The 20,000-nt window shown below is 38.6% G+C and overlaps 1 protein-coding gene across 2 annotated transcripts in view; it reads right to left on the bottom strand.

Annotated features, from left to right (window-relative positions):
- Nucleotides 1-20,000, bottom strand: part of LOC115219242 (probable E3 ubiquitin-protein ligase HECTD2) — a 66,577-nt gene that overhangs the window by 20,447 nt on the left and 26,130 nt on the right. For both annotated transcript variants that reach the window (XM_029789387.2, XM_036509145.1), the window contains exons 2-8: nt 16,940-17,427; nt 11,700-11,802; nt 9,152-9,247; nt 7,515-7,576; nt 6,394-6,439; nt 3,588-3,697; nt 39-187 (exon numbers count right to left, since the gene is read on the bottom strand). In XM_029789387.2, coding sequence (XP_029645247.1) covers nt 39-187; nt 3,588-3,697; nt 6,394-6,439; nt 7,515-7,576; nt 9,152-9,247; nt 11,700-11,802; nt 16,940-17,388 — 1,015 coding nt within the window. In that variant the 5' untranslated portion in view covers nt 17,389-17,427. The remainder of the gene's footprint in view (nt 1-38; nt 188-3,587; nt 3,698-6,393; nt 6,440-7,514; nt 7,577-9,151; nt 9,248-11,699; nt 11,803-16,939; nt 17,428-20,000) is intronic.

The following is a 20,000-nucleotide window of genomic DNA, read 5'->3' as shown; positions in this document are numbered from 1 at the left end:
TGCACAGAGCAAGAGAAAGACAACAGTAGGATACTTACTTAGTAGAGCAAGGACCTTGACAGCGCTGGGCACCCACCAAGTACACTTAGATGGGTGTGGTAGGTCATTGAATTTTGGTGGGAATATCTTCCAGGTGATAAAGTTATTGATTTTAGAGAGAATTGCCTTGAACTGTGTTGGTTCTAGCCTGGACAGAGAAATAAAGAACAATTAGAAAGACACACACATACACATACACACCTCTTATAGGGATGGTTCCATCTACGTTACACTGGTTTAATATATTATATTGTTAAGAAATATCCCTTCAATAAATATATTATAAATCTATGTATATAAAGCTGAACTTGTCTGTGTGTGTGTGGCAGGTTTGGTAGCCTTCAACTAACACTATCTCCTCCGAGACCCTGTGGCGCAAGTTGACCATAATTGAGAGCATGATAGAAGAAGGCTTGAAAAAATTCAAATCAGACCATGTTGAGACCAAAAATTATTTACATCAAAAAGGTGCTTTTTTTCCTATGAAAATCCCTATTTTTTACAATTTATTGACTGCTGTGACGCCATTTTACGGTGTATTTCCAGCAGAAAAATGTTCACTTAAAGAGAATATCAAGCTACATAATGCAAAATTTTCACTTTTCAAAAATTTCAATTCTAAAGGGTCAAAACAAACCTGAGCAATGCCGGACTATACTGCTAGTATCAAATATTATCAAGAAAGAAAATGGAGAGAGTTAATGGGTATGAATTAATTTATTTATTAACATTGCCTGCAATTGTTTCGATTTACTCTCAATACAAATTACAAACATGTAGAATAAAATAAGTTCACATTTTGAAGATTTAGAACAAAATATCATCAGTGTGAAAGGACATTAAGGAAGCTACATGCTGATTGGTTGAGATACTCCAGCAGACTAAGGAGATGGAAGTATGTTTGGTTATTTGTGTGTGCATTAATAATTTTATTTAAATATAATAATGAAATAAAGTGTATATGTAATTTGTATTGAGTGTAAATCGAAACAATTGTAGGAAATGTTAATTCATAAATAAATTTATCTATTTCCATTAAATCTCACCATTTTCTTACTTGATTATACATATATATATACATATATATATATATATATATATATATATATATATATATACATATATATATATATATATACATGACTTGATCAGTAAGTATCCAGACTGTTGCTATAATAACGAAGCTAAAGCACAAAGAGTGAAGCTGCTTGGCACAGATTGACCTTGAACTCTGCTGTGCATGTGCACTATGTTTTAACGTTCTAGCTCAATTCTGCTATTTACAGCAGTGCTTGGAAGAAAGGTGTGTAGTGTGTGATCATCACATTGACCATGATAGAGAAAGTTGAGCAGAGAACCTGCATCAAATTCTGCCAAAAGCTTGGCGATACCTGCTCAGAGGCCTATGAAAAATTTTCAAAAAATTTTCAGCATTTTTAGTACCGTCAAGGAGATCTTGTGCAACTGAAACCCGAGTGTCTTTTTGGTCAGCTGAAAACAGTTTTTTGCACAAACTTGGAAGACACGTGTCTCATACTCAAATATTCTGTGACAGTGGACTGAACTGAACCGCAACTAATCTACTCATCCTCTGATAACTCACAGATGTTGATTTGATGATTTCCCCTCACAGCTGCATGTACATCTGTGATGTTTTTCCCAGTTCTGCTGGTTGCGGGTCTCCCAGAACGTTCCTCAATATCGACATATTTTTTGGCCATCTTGGAAACACCTGAACCATTTGTACACTTGTGTTCGGCTCATACACTCGCCTCCATACACTTTCTGCAACCTTGCGTAGGCCTCTGAGCAGGTATCACTATGATAACTTTCTCTGTCATGGTCCATGCGACGATCACATGCTTCACACCTTCCTTTGTTACTATGGTAACAGTCCGGATACTTATTGATCACACCTAATATATCTATCTATCTATCTATCTATCTATCTATCTATCTATCTATCTATCTATATGTATATATATATATATATATATAATATATATATATATATATATATATACATATACACACACACCTACACACACACACACACCTACACACACACATACACACACACACACATACACACACACACACACATAAGTTAATCTGTAGTATTATTGACAAACAGATGCACAATGAATTGGCGGGTCTAGCTGCTCTCTCCTTAACAATTGATCTATAGTGTTCTCCCCCATTCACTAGTTTTATCTGTCATTTTCTTTTTCACTCAATAATGTCTAAATCTTATCTATCATGACACCATCAATGTGACTATTGTGTATCATATTGCCATGACCAAAGATGCGTTAAATGTGTGTATATATGTGGTAATGATGGTTTCTACAGAAGGCTTGCATTTGAAAAAAAAAAGCACAGACTTCTGAGTTTGTTGTAGGTTAGCTTACATGGTGTTAAAAGACTTCCTTTTGAAATTCTCCCTGAGGATGTACCTAACTCACTGGTTTCGAATATGGAAATTAAGAATTGGGTATAGAAACAGCTGTAGGTGGAAATTCTAAGTAGGAATTTGAATGTCTTTATATAAAAACATCTGTACGTAAATTTTTATCCATTTTCTTATTTTAAAAAGTATACTGCACACACAGACACAGACACACACACACACACACACACACACACACACACACACACACACACACACACACACACACACACACAAACACACACACATATGTATTAATAAACATAAGCACAGACTTACAATCTTGGTTGCGTGGTTTAAAAGTTTGCTCTTCAACCATGTGGTGGGGTGGATAGAAGAATGTCTCCTCAGACCAGAGACTTGGCCCCAAATGTTTGCGACAGAATAGACCCTGCTAAATACATTCTATGTGACAGGTGACTATTAAACTAGGAAATGGCTGAAATATTCCACCCAAAGAATACAGAGACCCACAACAAACACTGCCTGGCACTTTGTTCAACTTTGATAATTCTGTTACTCTTTATTTATCACACCCCAGTACATGACTGGTACTTTATTTTACTGATAAAAAACATAGGGGTTTCTTGATTTTAAACATGGGGGTTTTGGTTACTAAAATATATGGGGCTTAGTGACAAGAATTGTAAGGGATTGTGTGATTAGAGTTGTATAGGGTTTTGTTACTAGAATTGTAAGGGGTTTAGTGACAAGAATTGTAAGGGTTTGTGTGACTAGAAATATATGGGGTTTTATGACAGAGTTGTATAGGGTTTTGTGACTGAAATTGTAAGGGGTTTAGTGACAAGAATTGTAAGGGTTTGTGTGACTAGAAATATATGGGGTTTTATGACAGAGTTGTATAGGGTTTTGTGACTGAAATTGTAAGGGGTTTAGTGACAAGAATTGTAAGGGGTTGTGTGAGTAGAAATATATGGGGTTTTATGACAGAGTTGTATAGGGTTTTGTGACTGAAATTGTAAGGGGTTTAGTGACAAGAATTGTAAGGGGTTGTGTGAGTAGAAATATATGGGGTTTTATGACAGAGTTGTATAGGGTTTTGTGACTAGAATTGTATAGGGTTTTATCAGATACTTACTCTTTGATCCAGTGTACCAGATAATGGTGATCTTGATCAGACAAGGCAGCAATTTGGCGCAGAAGATGGGCAAATATCCCCATTGTTGTGCTGGACTCAAATAGAGGATTCTGTCAAAAATATATAAATGGGAGAAAATTGCCAGGGAGTGTGATGGAGAATGTATTAGAGTGTAATAGAGAGTAAATAAGAGAGTCAAAGACAGAGAGAGAGACAGTGAGAGAGAGTGAAAGAGAGAGAGAGAGAGAGAGAGGGGAGAAAAGGAGAGAGGGGAGTGCGTGTGTGTGTGCATGTGTGTATGTGTATGGTTGTATTGTAGGTGGAGGTATTTCAGGTAGTTGAAATGATGATGGTGGTGGTGGTGGTGGTGGTGGTGGCAGAGTGATATTAATAGTAGTGGTAGTGTCGAAAGAAACAGTGGTAGTGGTAGTAGATGAGATGGAAGTGGGTGTGTGACGATAGCGACGGGGTGGAGATTTAGCCAGCAATGACACTAACACTAACAAAGCTGACACTAAATCAATAATGTACTAATTAGTAACGATGATGGAGGGTGTCGGTAGTGGTCATGGGTGATATACATCAAAAGGGACTTACTGGCCAAGAGAAGACAGAAGAACGACGAAGAGATTACTTGGAGAAAACTTAAACTGAACATAAAAGATATTCATTAAAGATTAAAGGTGACGAGTGTCAATGTCATTGAATGAGGTGACAATACAGAGCGTCACTATTACAGTGTCAATGTTTATGGTGTCAATGTATGGACAGATGTCAAGATCATTGAGTGTGGTATTGATACTAATTAAAGTGTCAACATTAAAGTGGTGTCAACATCATTGAGTGAGGTCTCTATGCAAAGTGGGTGCAAAAATAGGTGCAGGAGTGGCTGTGTGGTAAGTAGCTTGCTTACCAGCCACATGGTTCCGGGTTCAGTCCCACTACTATAGCCTTGAGCCGACCAAAGCCTTGTGAGTGGATTTGATAGACGGAAACTGAAAGAAGCCCGTCATATATATGTATATATATATATATATATATATATATATATGTGTGTGTGTGTGTGTGTGTGTGTGTATGTATCTATGTGTATATGTTTGTGTGTCTGTGTTTGTCCCCCCATCATTGCTTGACAACTGATGGCAGTGTGTTTACGTCCCCGTAACTTAGTGGTTCGGCAAAAGAGACGGATAGAATAAGTACTAGGCTTACAAAAGAATAAGTCCTGGGGCGGATTTGCTCAACTAAAGGCAGTGCTCCAGTATGGCCGCAGTCAAATGACTGAAAGAAGTAAAAGAGTAAAAAAGTAAAGGGTATAAGGGCAGGTTTCAACATCACTGAGTGAAAGTTAAATCAGGTCAGGTGAGGTCAGGTAGAGGGCATGTGCAGTTGCAGTGGATTGCTGCATCCATAATTTTTCAGTGTTTGTTCAGCTCACCCTGGGCTTCTCTCTGATCAGTGTCCCAGTTGGTGTCCTTATATCTGCAAGATGCTTCCATATCTTCCATGACCATGTGGCATGAGGCTGACCAACATGAACCGTCAACTGAGTCAGATCCTCAGAGATGAGAACACAATATGCAGGTGACACAGTGTCAACGTCATAGTGTCAACCAATGGGCAGGTGTCTACATCACTAAATGGGGTGTCTATACAAATTAGATGTTGACTTCATAGAGTTGACACAAGGGCAGATGTCAACATCATTCAGTGCAGTGTCTACACAAATTGAATGTCAATATCACTGTATTGATAAATATCCCAGTTTCAACTAATGGGTTGCTGTCAACATTATTGAGTGAAGTGTCTACAAATTACTGTTGATGTCACAATGTTGGCATGAAGAAGGGTGACAACACCTCTGGGATAGTTGTCCATACAATGTGTCAATATCATAGTGTCAATATATGGGCAAATGTCTACACCAATGACTGAAGTGTCTATAAAAATTAAATGTGGACATCACAGTGTCAGCATAAGAACAGGTGTTGACATCATTGAGTGAGGTATCTCTGTGTCTGAATATACAAACATATAAGTCTATGAAAATAATTCTATAAAAGTACTGGGGTTTTCCGAAAATCCGCCCATCCATTAGATCGCCAAAATCCACCCATCCATTAGATCGCCCATGGGCATTTATTTGGATGGGCAGTTATTTGTGGTTAAAAGTTGGAACATAGTGTTCTTGTTTGCATTCTGCTTAGATGCTCATTTGCTCTACATCTGTAGATAAATTCAAAGGATTTATTATTCTCAATAATGGAGTCAAAAGAAAATACATCAAAATGTGTTGAACAATCATATGACATTAGTGAAAAATTGAGTGCTATTAAACATCCATATTACTGCCCATGGGCACTTATTATAGGTGGGCAGTTACTTAAGCCAAAAAATAGTTTGGTAAAATAGAATTTTCCATTTAAAATCCCTGGGCAGATTTTCAGAAAACCCTGGTATGACCTAAAATAAGAAAGGATGGTCACTCTTGAACATAGGTCAAACAATAGAAACCTTGATGCCATCTACATAGATCAAAGTTTTGCACATTAACAGTTATTAGCAGGATGTGAGAATGAAATATTTAGTACTGAATTGAAGGGGTGGTACCTGGACATACAGTCAGCTACCTATGGGGTGGTGAAATAAGTTTCATCCAGTAGAACTGACCAAGTTTACGCCCGACCCCCAACAACAACACTGACATTAGCATTAGCATTAAAGTACAGGTAACATTAACAATACTAAGAACATTACATTAGTGTGTTGTTTGAAGGAGTTGGCTTCTAAACATGAATGTACTCACCTGGAGAAGGACAAAGTAAGCTTTTAGATCATCGATGCTGTGGATTCTGGGTGAAAAATACCAAAAATAGAAAACAGAGATTAAGGGTCATATTTATTTGTGTGTGTGTGTGTGTGTGTGTGTGTGAGTGTGTGTGTGTGAGTGTGTGTGAGTGTGTGTGAGTGTGTGTGTGAGTGTGTGTATGTGTGTGTGTGTGTGTATGTGTGAGTGTGTGTGTGTGTGTGTGTATGTGTGTGAGTGTGTGTGTGTGTATGTATGTGAATGTGTGTGTGTGTGTATCTCTTCTCTACTTTTATAAAAAGCAAAGTTTGTTTGTGTGTTGACCGCTGAAAGCACTAAACAAAATGGATAATATTTCAGGTTTTTCGTGTTGCTTAAATTGATTTGACCATTTTGCAGATAACTGTGCATCATCATCATCATCATCATCATCATTGTCGTCGTTGTCGTTGTCATCATCATAATTGTCATCATCATCATCATTGTTGTTATCTCCGTTGTCGTCGTTGTCGTCGTTGTCGTCGTTGTCATCGTCGTCATCATAATTGTCATCATCATCATCATCATCATCATTGTTGCCATCGTCGTTGCCATCATCATAATTGTCATCATCATCATGATCGTCATCATTGTTGTTGTCATCGTCGTTGTCATCATCGTCATCATAATTGTCATCATCATCATCATCGTCGTCATCATCATCATCATCGTCGTCATCATCATCATCGTCGTCGTCGTCATCATCATCATCATTACCACCACACCACCACCACCACCACTACCACCACCACTACCGTCATCATCATTTAACATTCACTTTCCATGCTGGCATGGGTTGAGACAGCTTGACAGGAACTGGCAAGACCAGGGGCCAGGAGCCACACCAGGTTCTATAGTCAGTCTTGGCTCCATTTCTACAGCTGGAGGCCCATCCTAATGCTGAGCATTTTACAGAGTGTACCGTGTGCTTTTCACATGGTGCCAACACTTTATGCGGTACCATCACCGATGATGACCACAGAAGCAACATACCAGTAATAACAATCAGAATTGGCATCACAGCCCTTCTCATACTTTGGTCGACCCTGTCACCCCACAGCGAGGACACACTGTACACTTACCTTCTATCTTTCAACAGACAACTTATGATGGACTTCAGGATTAATTTCTGCAGATCTGTTGGCTGTAAATAATAAAGAGATACAAGTAAGTTGTACGCACACAAAGACACATACACATTTACATTTAAAGGCACATACACATTTACATTTAAAGACACATACACATTTACATTTAAAGACACATACACATTTACATTTAAAGACACATACACATTTACATTTAAAGACACATACACATTTACATTTAAAGACACATACACATTACATTTAAAGACACATACACATTTAATTTGAAGACACATACACATTTACATTTAAAGACACTACACATTTACATTTAAAGACACTACACATTTACATTTAAAGGCACATACACATTTACATTTAAAGACACATACACATTTACATTAAAGACACTACACATTTACATTTAAAGACACATACATATTTACATTTAAAGACACATACACATTTACATTTAAAGACCACATACACATTTACATTTAAGGCACATACCATTTACATTTAAAGACACATACACATTTACATTTAAAGACACATACACATTTACATTTAAAGACACATACACATTTACATTTAAAGACACATACCATTTACATTAAAGACACATACACATTTACATTTAAAGCACATACACATTTACATTTAAAGACACATACACATTTACATTTAAAGACACATACACATTTACATTTAAAGACACATACACATTTACATTTAAAGACACATACACATTTACATTTAAAGGCACATACACATTTACATTTAAAGACACATACACATTTACATTTAAAGACACATACACATTTACATTTAAAGGCACATACACATTTACATTTAAAGACACATACACATTTACATACAGACTCTGATATATGCATACACATGCACACAAACACTCATATATATAATGTATGTATAAATAAGCATACGTGTTCATGCGTGTGTGTGTATGTATGTGTATGTATGTATATGTATGTGTGTGTGTGAGTGTGTGTGTATGTATGTATATGTATGTGTGTGAGTGTGTGTGTGTATGTAAGTATATGTATGTGTGTGTGTGAGTGTTTGTGTGTATGTATGTATATGTATGTGTGTGTGAGTGTGTGTATGTGTGTGTGTGTATTTGTATCTGTGTAGGAGGAAAGCAAGAGACAGATGCATGTATGATAGAAAGGTGGAAAAAATAAAAGAAACAATTAACAGAGAAGCAGAGAGTGAGAAAGATACACACACACACACACACACACACACACACACACACACACACACACACACGTATATATCTATATTAATCAAAGTATACAGAATTATATATCCAGTACAGCTGATCTTACCAATTGCTTTTACATTAGGGGTTCAATGAGATGTTAGATAACATCCCGGTTATGTAACCTTGTACTCTTCAGAGATGGCAGTTATATAATATATATATATATACAGAGAGAGAGAGAGAAATAAATTGATAGATAGTTAGATGGAGATAGAGAGAGGGAGGGAAGGAGTGGGAGGAGAGAAAAGGAGAGACAGAAGGGGAGAGAGAAAAAGAGAGAGAGGAACGAGAATTGTTAAGAAAGAAAGACAAAAAGATTAAATGAAGTGCGTTACCCACACACCAAGTCAGAAAGAAGGTCGTATGTGACATCAATCATATCTTGGTCCAAACAGGTTCCTTTGACGTTGGAAAACTTCTTTTCATCTTGATCCTTTTCCTGTTATGATTGTCATTGCCGCAGTGGTGGTGATAGCATTGATGGTGGAGGTGGTGGCATTGAAGTGGCGATGGTGTTGGTGGTGTTGGTGGTGTTGGTGGTGGTGGTAGCATGGAGAGAAAAGAAAGAATGAGTAAGCAACAGTGACTGGGGACAAGGGGGTTTATATTTTTGGTGGCAATAGTAGAATGACAAACGAGAGTATTTAGTCCTTTCATCTTTGTAGATTTATTTATTTATTTATTTATTTATTTTATAATAATAATAATAATAATGAAATTATTGTATACAGTGCTCAGGTGCACCACAACTTGTCAGAAAGTGCATATAAAGTACATGCAGCAATGTAGAAGTGTCTGGAAAGTGAACAATGTATGAGTCAGATACATGCTTGTGTGTGTATGGAGGGAGAAAATCGAGTGTAGTGTTGGCGAATCTCAGGAAGCATGGAAGTTTTGAAGGATGCAGTGCTCCGACAACTAACAATCGATGCCGGCAGTTTGTTCCATGCTTCAGCAACTCTCAGCGTGAAAAATGTTTCCTGAAGTCATGGGAGCTATGCTGTTTTCTTATGTTTTGTATTTTCTGAACAATGAGTGCAGGTATGGAATGACACAGACATGTGTGTGTGTGTATCTATCTATTTATCTATCTTCACACACACACACACACGCACACACACACACACACACACCACACACACACACACACACACACAAATAGCTAGCTAGATAGATAGATTGATAGATATACTCATAAATATAGCAGTGTTGTAACATAATGAACAGGAGTGGCTGTGTGGGTTCAGTCCCACTGCATGGCACCTAGGGCAAGTGTCTTCTACTATAGCCTCGGGCCGACCAAAGCCTTGTGAGTGGATTTGGTAGACGGAAACTGAAAGAAGCCCATCGTATATATGTATATATATATATATATATACGTGTGTGTGTTTGTGTGTCTGTGTTTGTCCCCCTAGCATTGCTTGACAACCGATGCTGGTGTGTTTATGTCCCCGTTACTTAGCGGTTCGGCAAAAGAGGTCGATAGAATAAGTACTGGGCTTACAAAAGAATAAGTACTGGGGTCGAGTTGCTTGATTAAAGGCAGTGCTCCAGCATGGCCGCAGTCATATGACTGAAACAAGTAAAAGAGTAAAAGAGTAAAAGAGACTACACTCCAGAAGATTTCATGGCAGGACCTCCGTTGTTTCTTTTGAATCCCTATTCTTATATATATATATATATGTATATATATATATATATTATATATATATATATATATATATATATATATATATATATACTTCCCTTGTACACACATACACTCAAACACACACATATACACACTCACACACACTCACACATACACACATATACTCACACAGAGTTGAAACGCTGTTTGACTTTTCTTTTCAGCATTGAATGTTCACCATCCCACTTCCATTGCACACACACACACACACATTCACATACCTCCCTTTTACATACACACACATATACATACATAGAGTTGAAACGCTGTTACATTCTTTTTTTCCCCATAGAATTTCTATCATCCCACTTCCAGTTTGCCATCCCCCTGCCCTTCCTTATTCATCTATCACCCCTCCCTTCCTTATTCATCTATCACCCCTCCCTTCCTTATTCATCTATCACCCCTCCCTTCCTTATTCATGTATCACCCCTCCCTTCCTTATTCATCTATCACCTCTCCCTTCCTTATTCATCTATCACCCCTCCCTTCCTTATTCATCTATCACCCCTCCCTTCCTTATTCATCTATCACCCCTCCCTTTCTTATTCATCTATCACCTCTCCCTTCCTTATTCATCTATCACCCCTCCCTTTCTTATTCATCTATCACCCCCTCCCTTATTCATCTATCACCCCTCCCTTTCTTATTCATCTATCACCTCTCCCTTCCTTATTCATCTATCACCCCTCCCTTTCTTATTCATCTATCACCCCTCCCTTCCTTATTCATCTATCACCTCTCCCTTCCTTATTCATCTATCACCTCTCCCTTCCTTATTCATCTATCACCCCTCCCTTCCTTCTTCATCTATCACCTCTCCCTTCCTTGTTCATCTATCACCCCTTCCTTCCTTATTCATCTATCACCCCTCCCTTCCTTATTCATCTATCACCTCTCCCTTCCTTGTTCATCTATCACCCCTTCCTTCCTTATTCATCTATCACCCCTTCCTTCCTTATTCATCTATCACCCCTTCCTTCCTTATTCATCTATCACCTCTCCCTTCCTTATTCATCTATCACCCCTTCCTTTCTCATTCATGTTATGACAGAAAAAAACCCAAGAATATTATTATAGTTGATAATGAAACCTGTTTGTTTAATTCAAACCACAATCTTCCAAAATGACCCTCCTGGGTTCAATCTCACAGAAAACTAAATAGAAGTGGATCTTTGTAATTTATTTCTATAAAACTTACCTTTAATACAAACACAATATTTTCAAATGATTCAAATAAAGTCAGGTAAAATTCCTTCAGCTCCTGCCAACTGCCGCTGCTTTTACCCACATAGAACATCTCCCTGGGTAAGATATGAGCAGAAAAGAAAAACCTTTTAGATGAACGGAAACAAGGGACAGGGATAAAATACTTGCTGGGGTGTGTTGAATTATGGGTAAATGGATCATTGTCTTGGTTTGTGCTTTGAGTTCTTTGAAAGGGGTCATAGTGATGTTATAATGACATTTTTAGATTTAGTAGGACCCTAATGCGCAGGAGTGGCTGTGTGGTAAGTAGCTTGCTAACAAACCACATGGTTCCGGGTTCCAATCCCACTGCGTGGCATCTTGGGCAAATGTCTTCTGCTATAGCCCCGGGCCGACCAATGCCTTGTGAGTGGATTTGGTAGACGGAAACTGAAAGAAGCTTGTCGTATATATGTATATATATATATATATGTATATATATATGTGTGTGTGTGTGTTTGTGTGTCTGTGTTTGTCCCCCTGGCATTGCTTCACAACCGATGCTGGTGTGTTTACGTCCCCGTCACTTAGCGGTTCGGCAAAAGAGACCGATAAAATAAGTACTGGGCTTACAAAGAATAAGTCCCGGGGTCGATTTGCTCGACTAAAGGCGGTGCTCCAGCATGGCCGCAGTCAAATGACTGAAACAAGTAAAAGAGTAAAGAGTAAAGAGTAATGCATTCTAGAGCTGATTTTAACAAATGATTTCTTTCAGAAAGAGAGACAGACAGAAAGAAAAGGTGGAAGAAGGAAAAGAAATGACCGCAATATATGACTGGTATTCTATTTAGCAACCATGAAAGGATGAAAGGTTAGAAAAAAAAAAGCTGACTTTAGTGGGATTTGAACTCACAGTACAGAGAACCAGAATGATTACCACAAAGCAATCTAGCTGATACTCAAGTGACTGCATGTTTTAAGGGATATCTTATCACAAAGCCACATGTGCGCATGTAGGTTCATGTGGTAATATATTTTATTTCATTTTTATTTTATTTTTTTTATACTTTATACTTTTACCTGTTTCAGTCATTAGATTGCGGCCATGCTGGGGCACCACCTCGAAGAATATTTAGTCGGATGAATTGACCCCAGTACTGAATTTTTTATTTTTGCTAAGCCTGGTACTTATTCTATCATTCTCTTTTGCTGAACTGCTAAGTTATGGGGACATGAACACACCAATATCAGTTGTCATGCGATAGAGGAGGACAAACATAGACACACACACACACAACAGGATTCTTTCAGTTTCTGTCTACCAAATCCACTCACAAGGTTTTGGTCAGCCTGAGGCTATATCGTAGAAGACACTTGCCCAAAGTGTCAGACAGTGGAACTGAACCCAGAACCATATGGTTAGGAAGCAAGCTTCTTACCACTCAGTCGCATCACAATTTCTTAAGAGTCATGTCAGTATTTACGATGGCAGATGTGAGAAGGGATTATTTAACCCTTTGGTTACCAACCCAGCTGAAACTGGCTCTGGATCTGTACTACAAATGTTTCATTTTCATAAGTTTTGAATTAAAATCTTCCACCAAACCTTAGTCACAATTTATGTTCCTAACACTAGCTTAATGATAACTAAGTTATTTTACTAAATTCTTTGTTATATTTAAAATTAATAGAAAGAAACTCAGAGCATCTCAAAATAAATACAGTTAAGAAAAGGTTAAAATATATAATAGAGAAACAATTCTTAACCCTTTTGATAGCAATCCAGCTGAAACCGGCTCTGGCTCTGTAATACAAATGTCTTGTTTTCATAAGTTTTGAATTAAAATCTTCCACCAAACCTTAGTCACAATTTATGTTCCTAACACTAGCTTAATGATAACTAAGTTATTTTACTAAATTTTTTGTTATATTTAAAGTAATTGAAAGAAACTCAGAGCATCTCAAAATAAATACAGTTAAGAAAAGGTTAAAATATATGATAGAGAAACAATTCTTAACCCTTTTGATACCAACCTGGCTGAAACCGCCTCTGGCTCTGTAGTATAAATGTCTTGTTTTCATAAGTTTTGAATTAAAATCTTCCACCAAACCTTAGTCACAAGTTATGTTCCTAACACTAGCTGAATGATAACTAAGTTATTTTACTAAATTCTTTGTTATATTTAAAATTAATTGAAAGAAACTCAGAGCATCTCAAAATAAATACAGTTAAGAAAAGATTAAAATATATAATAGAGAAACAATTCTTAACCGTTTTGATACCAACCTGGCTGAAACCGGCTCTGTAATGCAAATGTCTTGTTTTCATAAGTTTTGAATTAAAATCTTCCACCAAACCTTAGTCACAATTTATGTTCCTAACACTAGCTGAATGATAACCAAGTTATTTTACTAAATTCTTTGTTATATTTAAAGTAATTGAAAGAAACTCAGAGCACCTCAAAATAAATATGGTAATGAAAGGGTTAAGTAACTTGGGCTGAACAAGTCAATTAATCAATTTGCTCATCATAATTCTTTTATTGCCTTTCATGATCCCATCAGTGAAAAATCCTTACGCCAGGTTGATCACGTTTGGATACATTGACCAATGGCTTTGAAAGGACACCGACAAACCAGTTGATAGCCTGAATTATTGAGCTAACAATTAACCAAGCAATTGATTTGTTCACCGGTTAATTAATTAGCTAGTTGATTAATGATAATTGCTTCTAATTTAGACACAAGAACAACAATTTCATGTGGGGGCTTATTGATTATATAGGCTATCAATACTTGACCAGTATATTTTATTGACCCTCAAAGGAATGGAATGCAAAGTTGACCATTGATCTCAGAAGGATTTGGAATAAAAAGAACTGGGGCGGTGTGTGTGTATGTGTGTATGCGTGCGTGTCTGTCTGTCATGCTAATGATTCTTATTTCTCTATTACCCACAAGGGGCTAAACAGAGGGGACAAACAAGGACAGACAGACGGATTAAGTCGATTACATCGATTCCAGTGCGTAACTGGTACTTATTTAATCGACCCCGAAAGGATGAAAGGCAAAGTCAACCTTGGCGGAATTTGAACTCAGAACGTAACTTTACTCCCCACAAGGGGCTACACACAGAGGGGACAAACAAGGACAGACAAACGGATTAAGTCGATTGCATCGACCCCAGTGCATAACTGGTACCTAATTTATTGACTCCGAAAGGATGAAAGGCAAAGTCGACCTCGGCGGAATATGAACTCAGAACATAACAGCAGACGAAATACCTGTTTCTTTACTGCCCATAAGGGGCTAAACACAGAGAGGACAAACAAGGACAGACAAAGGGATTAAGTCAATTATATCGACCCCAGTGCATAACTGGTACCTAATTTATTGACTCCGAAAGGATGAAAGGCAAAGTCGACCTCGGCGGAATATGAACTCAGAACATAACAGCAGACGAAATACCTATTTCTTTACTGCCCATAAGGGGCTAAACACAGAGAGGACAAACAAGGACAGACAGACGGATTAAGTCAATTATATCGACCCCAGTGTGTAATTGGTACTTATTTAATCGACCCTGAAAGGATGAAAGGCAAAGTCAAACTTGGCGGAATTTGAACTCAGAACGTAGCGGCAGATGAAATACCGCTAAGCATTTCACCTGGCGTGCTAACATTTCTGCCAGCTTGCCATTTCTGCTAGCTTGGGACCTTAAAGGGTGTTATATATTAGTGACAAGAGAAATAAATAATATATGATTGAAGCTTAGATACTAATATCTGTCTATGTAGCTAGGTAGCTAGTTACATAGATATTTAGCTTACTGGCTAACCGAATGCTTAGTCAGCTAGACGGTTAGCTAAGCAGCTGGGTGGAAAGAAGGGGTAGCTACCTCTGAAGAAAGGAGATAAGAAGATAGGGAAACAAATAAAAGACTTGATAAAGAGGACTTGATAAATAAAGGGGATGAAAGATGAAAGTAATGAGACAAAGTGAGCAAGAGAGAGAGAGAGAGGGAGAGAGAGAGAGAGAGAGAGAGAGAATGAGAGAGAGAGAAAGAGTGGGGAAGAGAGAGAGAAAGAGGGGGAGAGGGTTCAGTTAGATAGATATTAAATTAAACATAGGTGCAGGAGTGGCTGTGTGGTAAGTAGCTTGCTTACCGACCACATGGTTACGGGTTCAGTCCCACTGCATGGCACCTTGGGCAAGTGTTTTTTATTATAGCCTTGGGCCGACCATAGCCTTGCGAATGGATTTGGAAGACGGAAACTGAAAGAAGCCCGTCATATATATGTGTATATATATGTGTGTGTGTATATGTTTGTATGTCTGTGTTTGTCCCTCCCCAATATCGCTTGACAGCCAATGCTGGTGTGTTTACGCTCCCGTAACTGAGTGGTTCGGCAAAAGAGACTGACAGAGTTAGTACTAGGCTTACAAAAGAATAAGTCCTGGGGTCGATTTGCTCCAGCATGGCTGCAGTCAATTGACTGAAACAAGTAAAAAGCTAAAAGAATAAATGGAGCAGAAAGAAAAATTTAGATCAGCGATTCTCAACCCTTTTTTTCCCCCCAAGGACCCTTTGGTTCCTAGTTTATTTGAGTGGACCCTCATAGCAATTCAGTGCTTAAAAAAATCCTATTATGATTAATAGGAATTTACAGAAATAATTTATTCTCAAACACATGATTATGCTAATACAATAGCATGAACAGGATAAACTATCCATATATTTATTTCTTTATTGCCAACAGGGGGCTAAACATAGAGGGGACAAACAAGGGCAGACAAAGGGATTAAGTCGATGACATCGACCCCAGTGATTAACTAGTACGTATTTAATCGATCCTGAAAGGATGAAAGGCAAAGTCGACCTTGGTGGAATTTGAACTCAGAACATAAAGACAGATGAAATACTGCTAGGCATTTCACTCGGCATGCAAACGTTTCTGCCAGCTCGCCGCCTTAAACTATCCATATACTGCAGAAAAAATTGTTATCAGCCAAACGCTTCTGAAGCAAGCTTTGTTTATTTTCATGATAAATTAAATTTAATTGGATTTATATTAAAAAAAAAAATCGCTAGAATATTTTGTGTTTTGAAGAAATATAACCAGTTTACTGCACATAGATTTTAACAACAAAATCTTATGTAGAATCCTAAGGGTGATGTGGAATCCAGATGGGAACCACTGATTTAGGCAATAAAAAAACAAAACAAAACAATGAAAAAGAAGGTTGAAATACCTGAGAGATTCAGGCGTTCTCTCTGATACATAGCGTAGCTGTCTCGCCTTCATCACAGTTGGACTGTGACGATATTGTGATGTATTGCCACCATCTTCATTGTTTTCCTTTCCTTCTTCAGAGATGCATGCTTGTGCTGACCCTGTGGGGCTGGCATCGTCAGTGATCTCTTTTGGATTGAGATCCTTTTCTTTTGAAAGAAACGAACTCTTTTCTGAGTGTGGCCGAATTGGAGGAAGAATTTCGGCGCCCTTCTGGCCCCGTCGCCGGCGTCGCATACGATTCTGGCGAGACGTGCCATTGATGTTGTCGGGGCTGCCTGCTGTCTGTTGGTCATAGCATACCTTCGATGGAGAGTTTGAAGTCAACGTCAGGCTTGGAGAGGTCACTGATTGGTGACGGGAGTGCAGGCGTGGCGGCAGGGCGCTCCGAAAGAGGCTGGACAACATGTGAAGACGTCCACGAGGAGGAGGAGGAGGAGCAGGAGGCTGGAAATACATCAGGTATTAGAAAAAAAATGACAGAAAAGCAAAAAAAAAAAATCTGGTGGATGTTATTAACACAAAATAAGTTCAAATACAAAATTATGCAAGTTCATGTAAATAAATAATGTTTTCTCAGCTTGGTAATCCATAACATGGACTGGTTCTGTTTGTAGATGGTATCGACTGGTTCAGGGATAAACAAATCATGGAGATATCAACTGAATAAATACACAATGAAGTGGACAGAGCAGATAAGTGTTGTAAATGGAAACCGGAACACAGACAGTAGATGAGAGCAGGAGAAATAAATACAATCTTTGCGATCTGTTCATAGAGATTTGACAGATGAAATCCTGTAATGATTGACTGTTAGAGCAACAGCACATCACCATGGACTCAGTCTAGACATGGTTGCTGAGCTTGTTTGATGTCCAATGGTTAAATGTAAGATGTTCGTGTCAAGTAGAGAGACAGGATCACTTAATGGCAATTGAGCAATTATAATGCATATATGGTGCTTAGGTGTAGGAGTGGCTGTGTGGTAAGTAGCTTGCTAACCAACCACATACTTCCGGGTTCAGTCCCACTGCGTGGCATCTTGGGCAAGTGTCTTCTGCTATAGCCCCGGGCCGACCAATGCCTTGTGAGTGGATTTGGTAGACGGAAACTGAAAGAAGCCTGTCGTATATATGTATATGTATATATATGTGTGTGTGTGTTTGTGTGTCTGTGTTTGTCCCCCTAGCATTGCTTGACAACCGATGCTGGTGTGTTTACGTCCCCGTCACTTAGCGGTTCGGCAAAAGAGACCGATAGAATACGTACTGGGCTTACAAAGAATAAGTCCCGGGGTCGATTTGCTTGACTAAAGGCGGTGCTCCAGCATGGCCGCAGTCAAATGACTGAAACAAGTAAAAGAGTAAAAAAGGTTGACTGGATAGACCCCACCACCCAGGGTGTATATACTGTCTTAGATAGACATGATGTGTATACAGATTATTGGCTATTTAGACACAGTGTTAAACATTGAGTAGGTGGCTCCAGTGTGTAGATGTTAAATGGAGAGACACAGTGTGTAGATACTGACTGGGAAGATGCAGTAGATAAATGTCGATTGGATTAATTGTTGATTTCTGTATAGATATCGACTGGGTGGGCGGAACAGTGGGTATATATGTTGATTAGACAGACACAGTATGTAGATGTTAAGTAAATAGATAAACTGTGTCAACACTGGATACATGTTCATCACTGGATACATCATCATCATCATCATCATCATTTATCATCATGTATCATCATCATCATCATTTATCATCATCATCATCATCATCATCATCACCACCACCACCACCACCACCACCATCGTCGTTGACATCATTTAACATCTGTTGTCCATGGGTTGCATGGTAAGCTGAGGAGCTGCACCAGATTCCAGTCTGATTTGGCCTGATTCCTATGGCTGGATGCCATTCCTAGTGCCGACCACCCCGAGAGTGTGAGGGGTGATGTTATGTGCCATCAGCATGGATACCAGTTGCATGACACTATGACTACGATTTCACTTGGTTTGATTGATATTCCTTCTCAAGCACAACATATTGCAAAAGGTCTCAGTCATTTATCATTGCCTCTGTGAGGCCCAATGCTTAAAAGGTGCTTTTTACCTGTCACTGGTACGGGTAGCTAGTTCCATGACACCAGCATGGACCACAATGCTCAAAAGGTGCTTTTTATATGCCACCGGCAGGGTTGTTAGTTCCATGACACCAGCATCGCCCACATTGCCTCTGTGAGGCCCAGCAGCTGATAGGTGCTTTTTACATGTCACTGGTATGGGTTGCTAGTTCCATGACACCAGCATTGACCACATTGCCTCTGTGAGGCCCAACACTTGAAAGGTCCTTTTTACGTAAACAAAAAGTGAAAAGAGACTGATAAAGTAAGTACCATCTGATAAGGTTGGTTTGATCAATAAACTCTTTGAGGCAGTAGTGCCCCAGCATGACCACAATCCAATGACTGAAACAAGTGAAAAGAGACACACACACACACACACACACACACACACACATATATATATATATATAATATATAAATACATACACACACACACACACACAGAGTGAAGCATTATTATTTCTAGCTCTGTCTGGCACCTGTGCGGGTGGCACGTAAAAAGCACCCACTACACTCACGGAGTGGTTGGCATTAGGAAGGGCATCCAGCCGTAGAAACACTGCCAGATCTGACTAGGCCTGATGAAGCCTTCCAGCTTCACAAGCCCCAGTTGAACCGTCCAACCCATGCTAGCATGGAAAAGGGACGCTAAACGATGATGATGATGATGATGATGATGATGATGATGATGTGATCTCAAAGAGAGAAATATTCAGTAACAGTACTTTAAAGTAAAAGCTATTTGCCAACGTAATGTGGCAGTCCTGGATGGGATGAATGTTACTGTTATTTAGTCTCAGGAAACATTGTTTCCAGCTGGCTATACGACACAATATCTGTGTCCTTATATTTTCGAACAGGGGAGCTCAGCACCCCATCCAGCACAAAGCAACATC

Source organism: Octopus sinensis, linkage group LG14, assembly GCF_006345805.1.
Source record: "Octopus sinensis linkage group LG14, ASM634580v1, whole genome shotgun sequence".
In the NCBI taxonomy this organism is placed as follows: Eukaryota; Metazoa; Mollusca; class Cephalopoda; order Octopoda; family Octopodidae; genus Octopus; species Octopus sinensis.
This window is presented reverse-complemented; position numbering and strand designations above follow the sequence as displayed.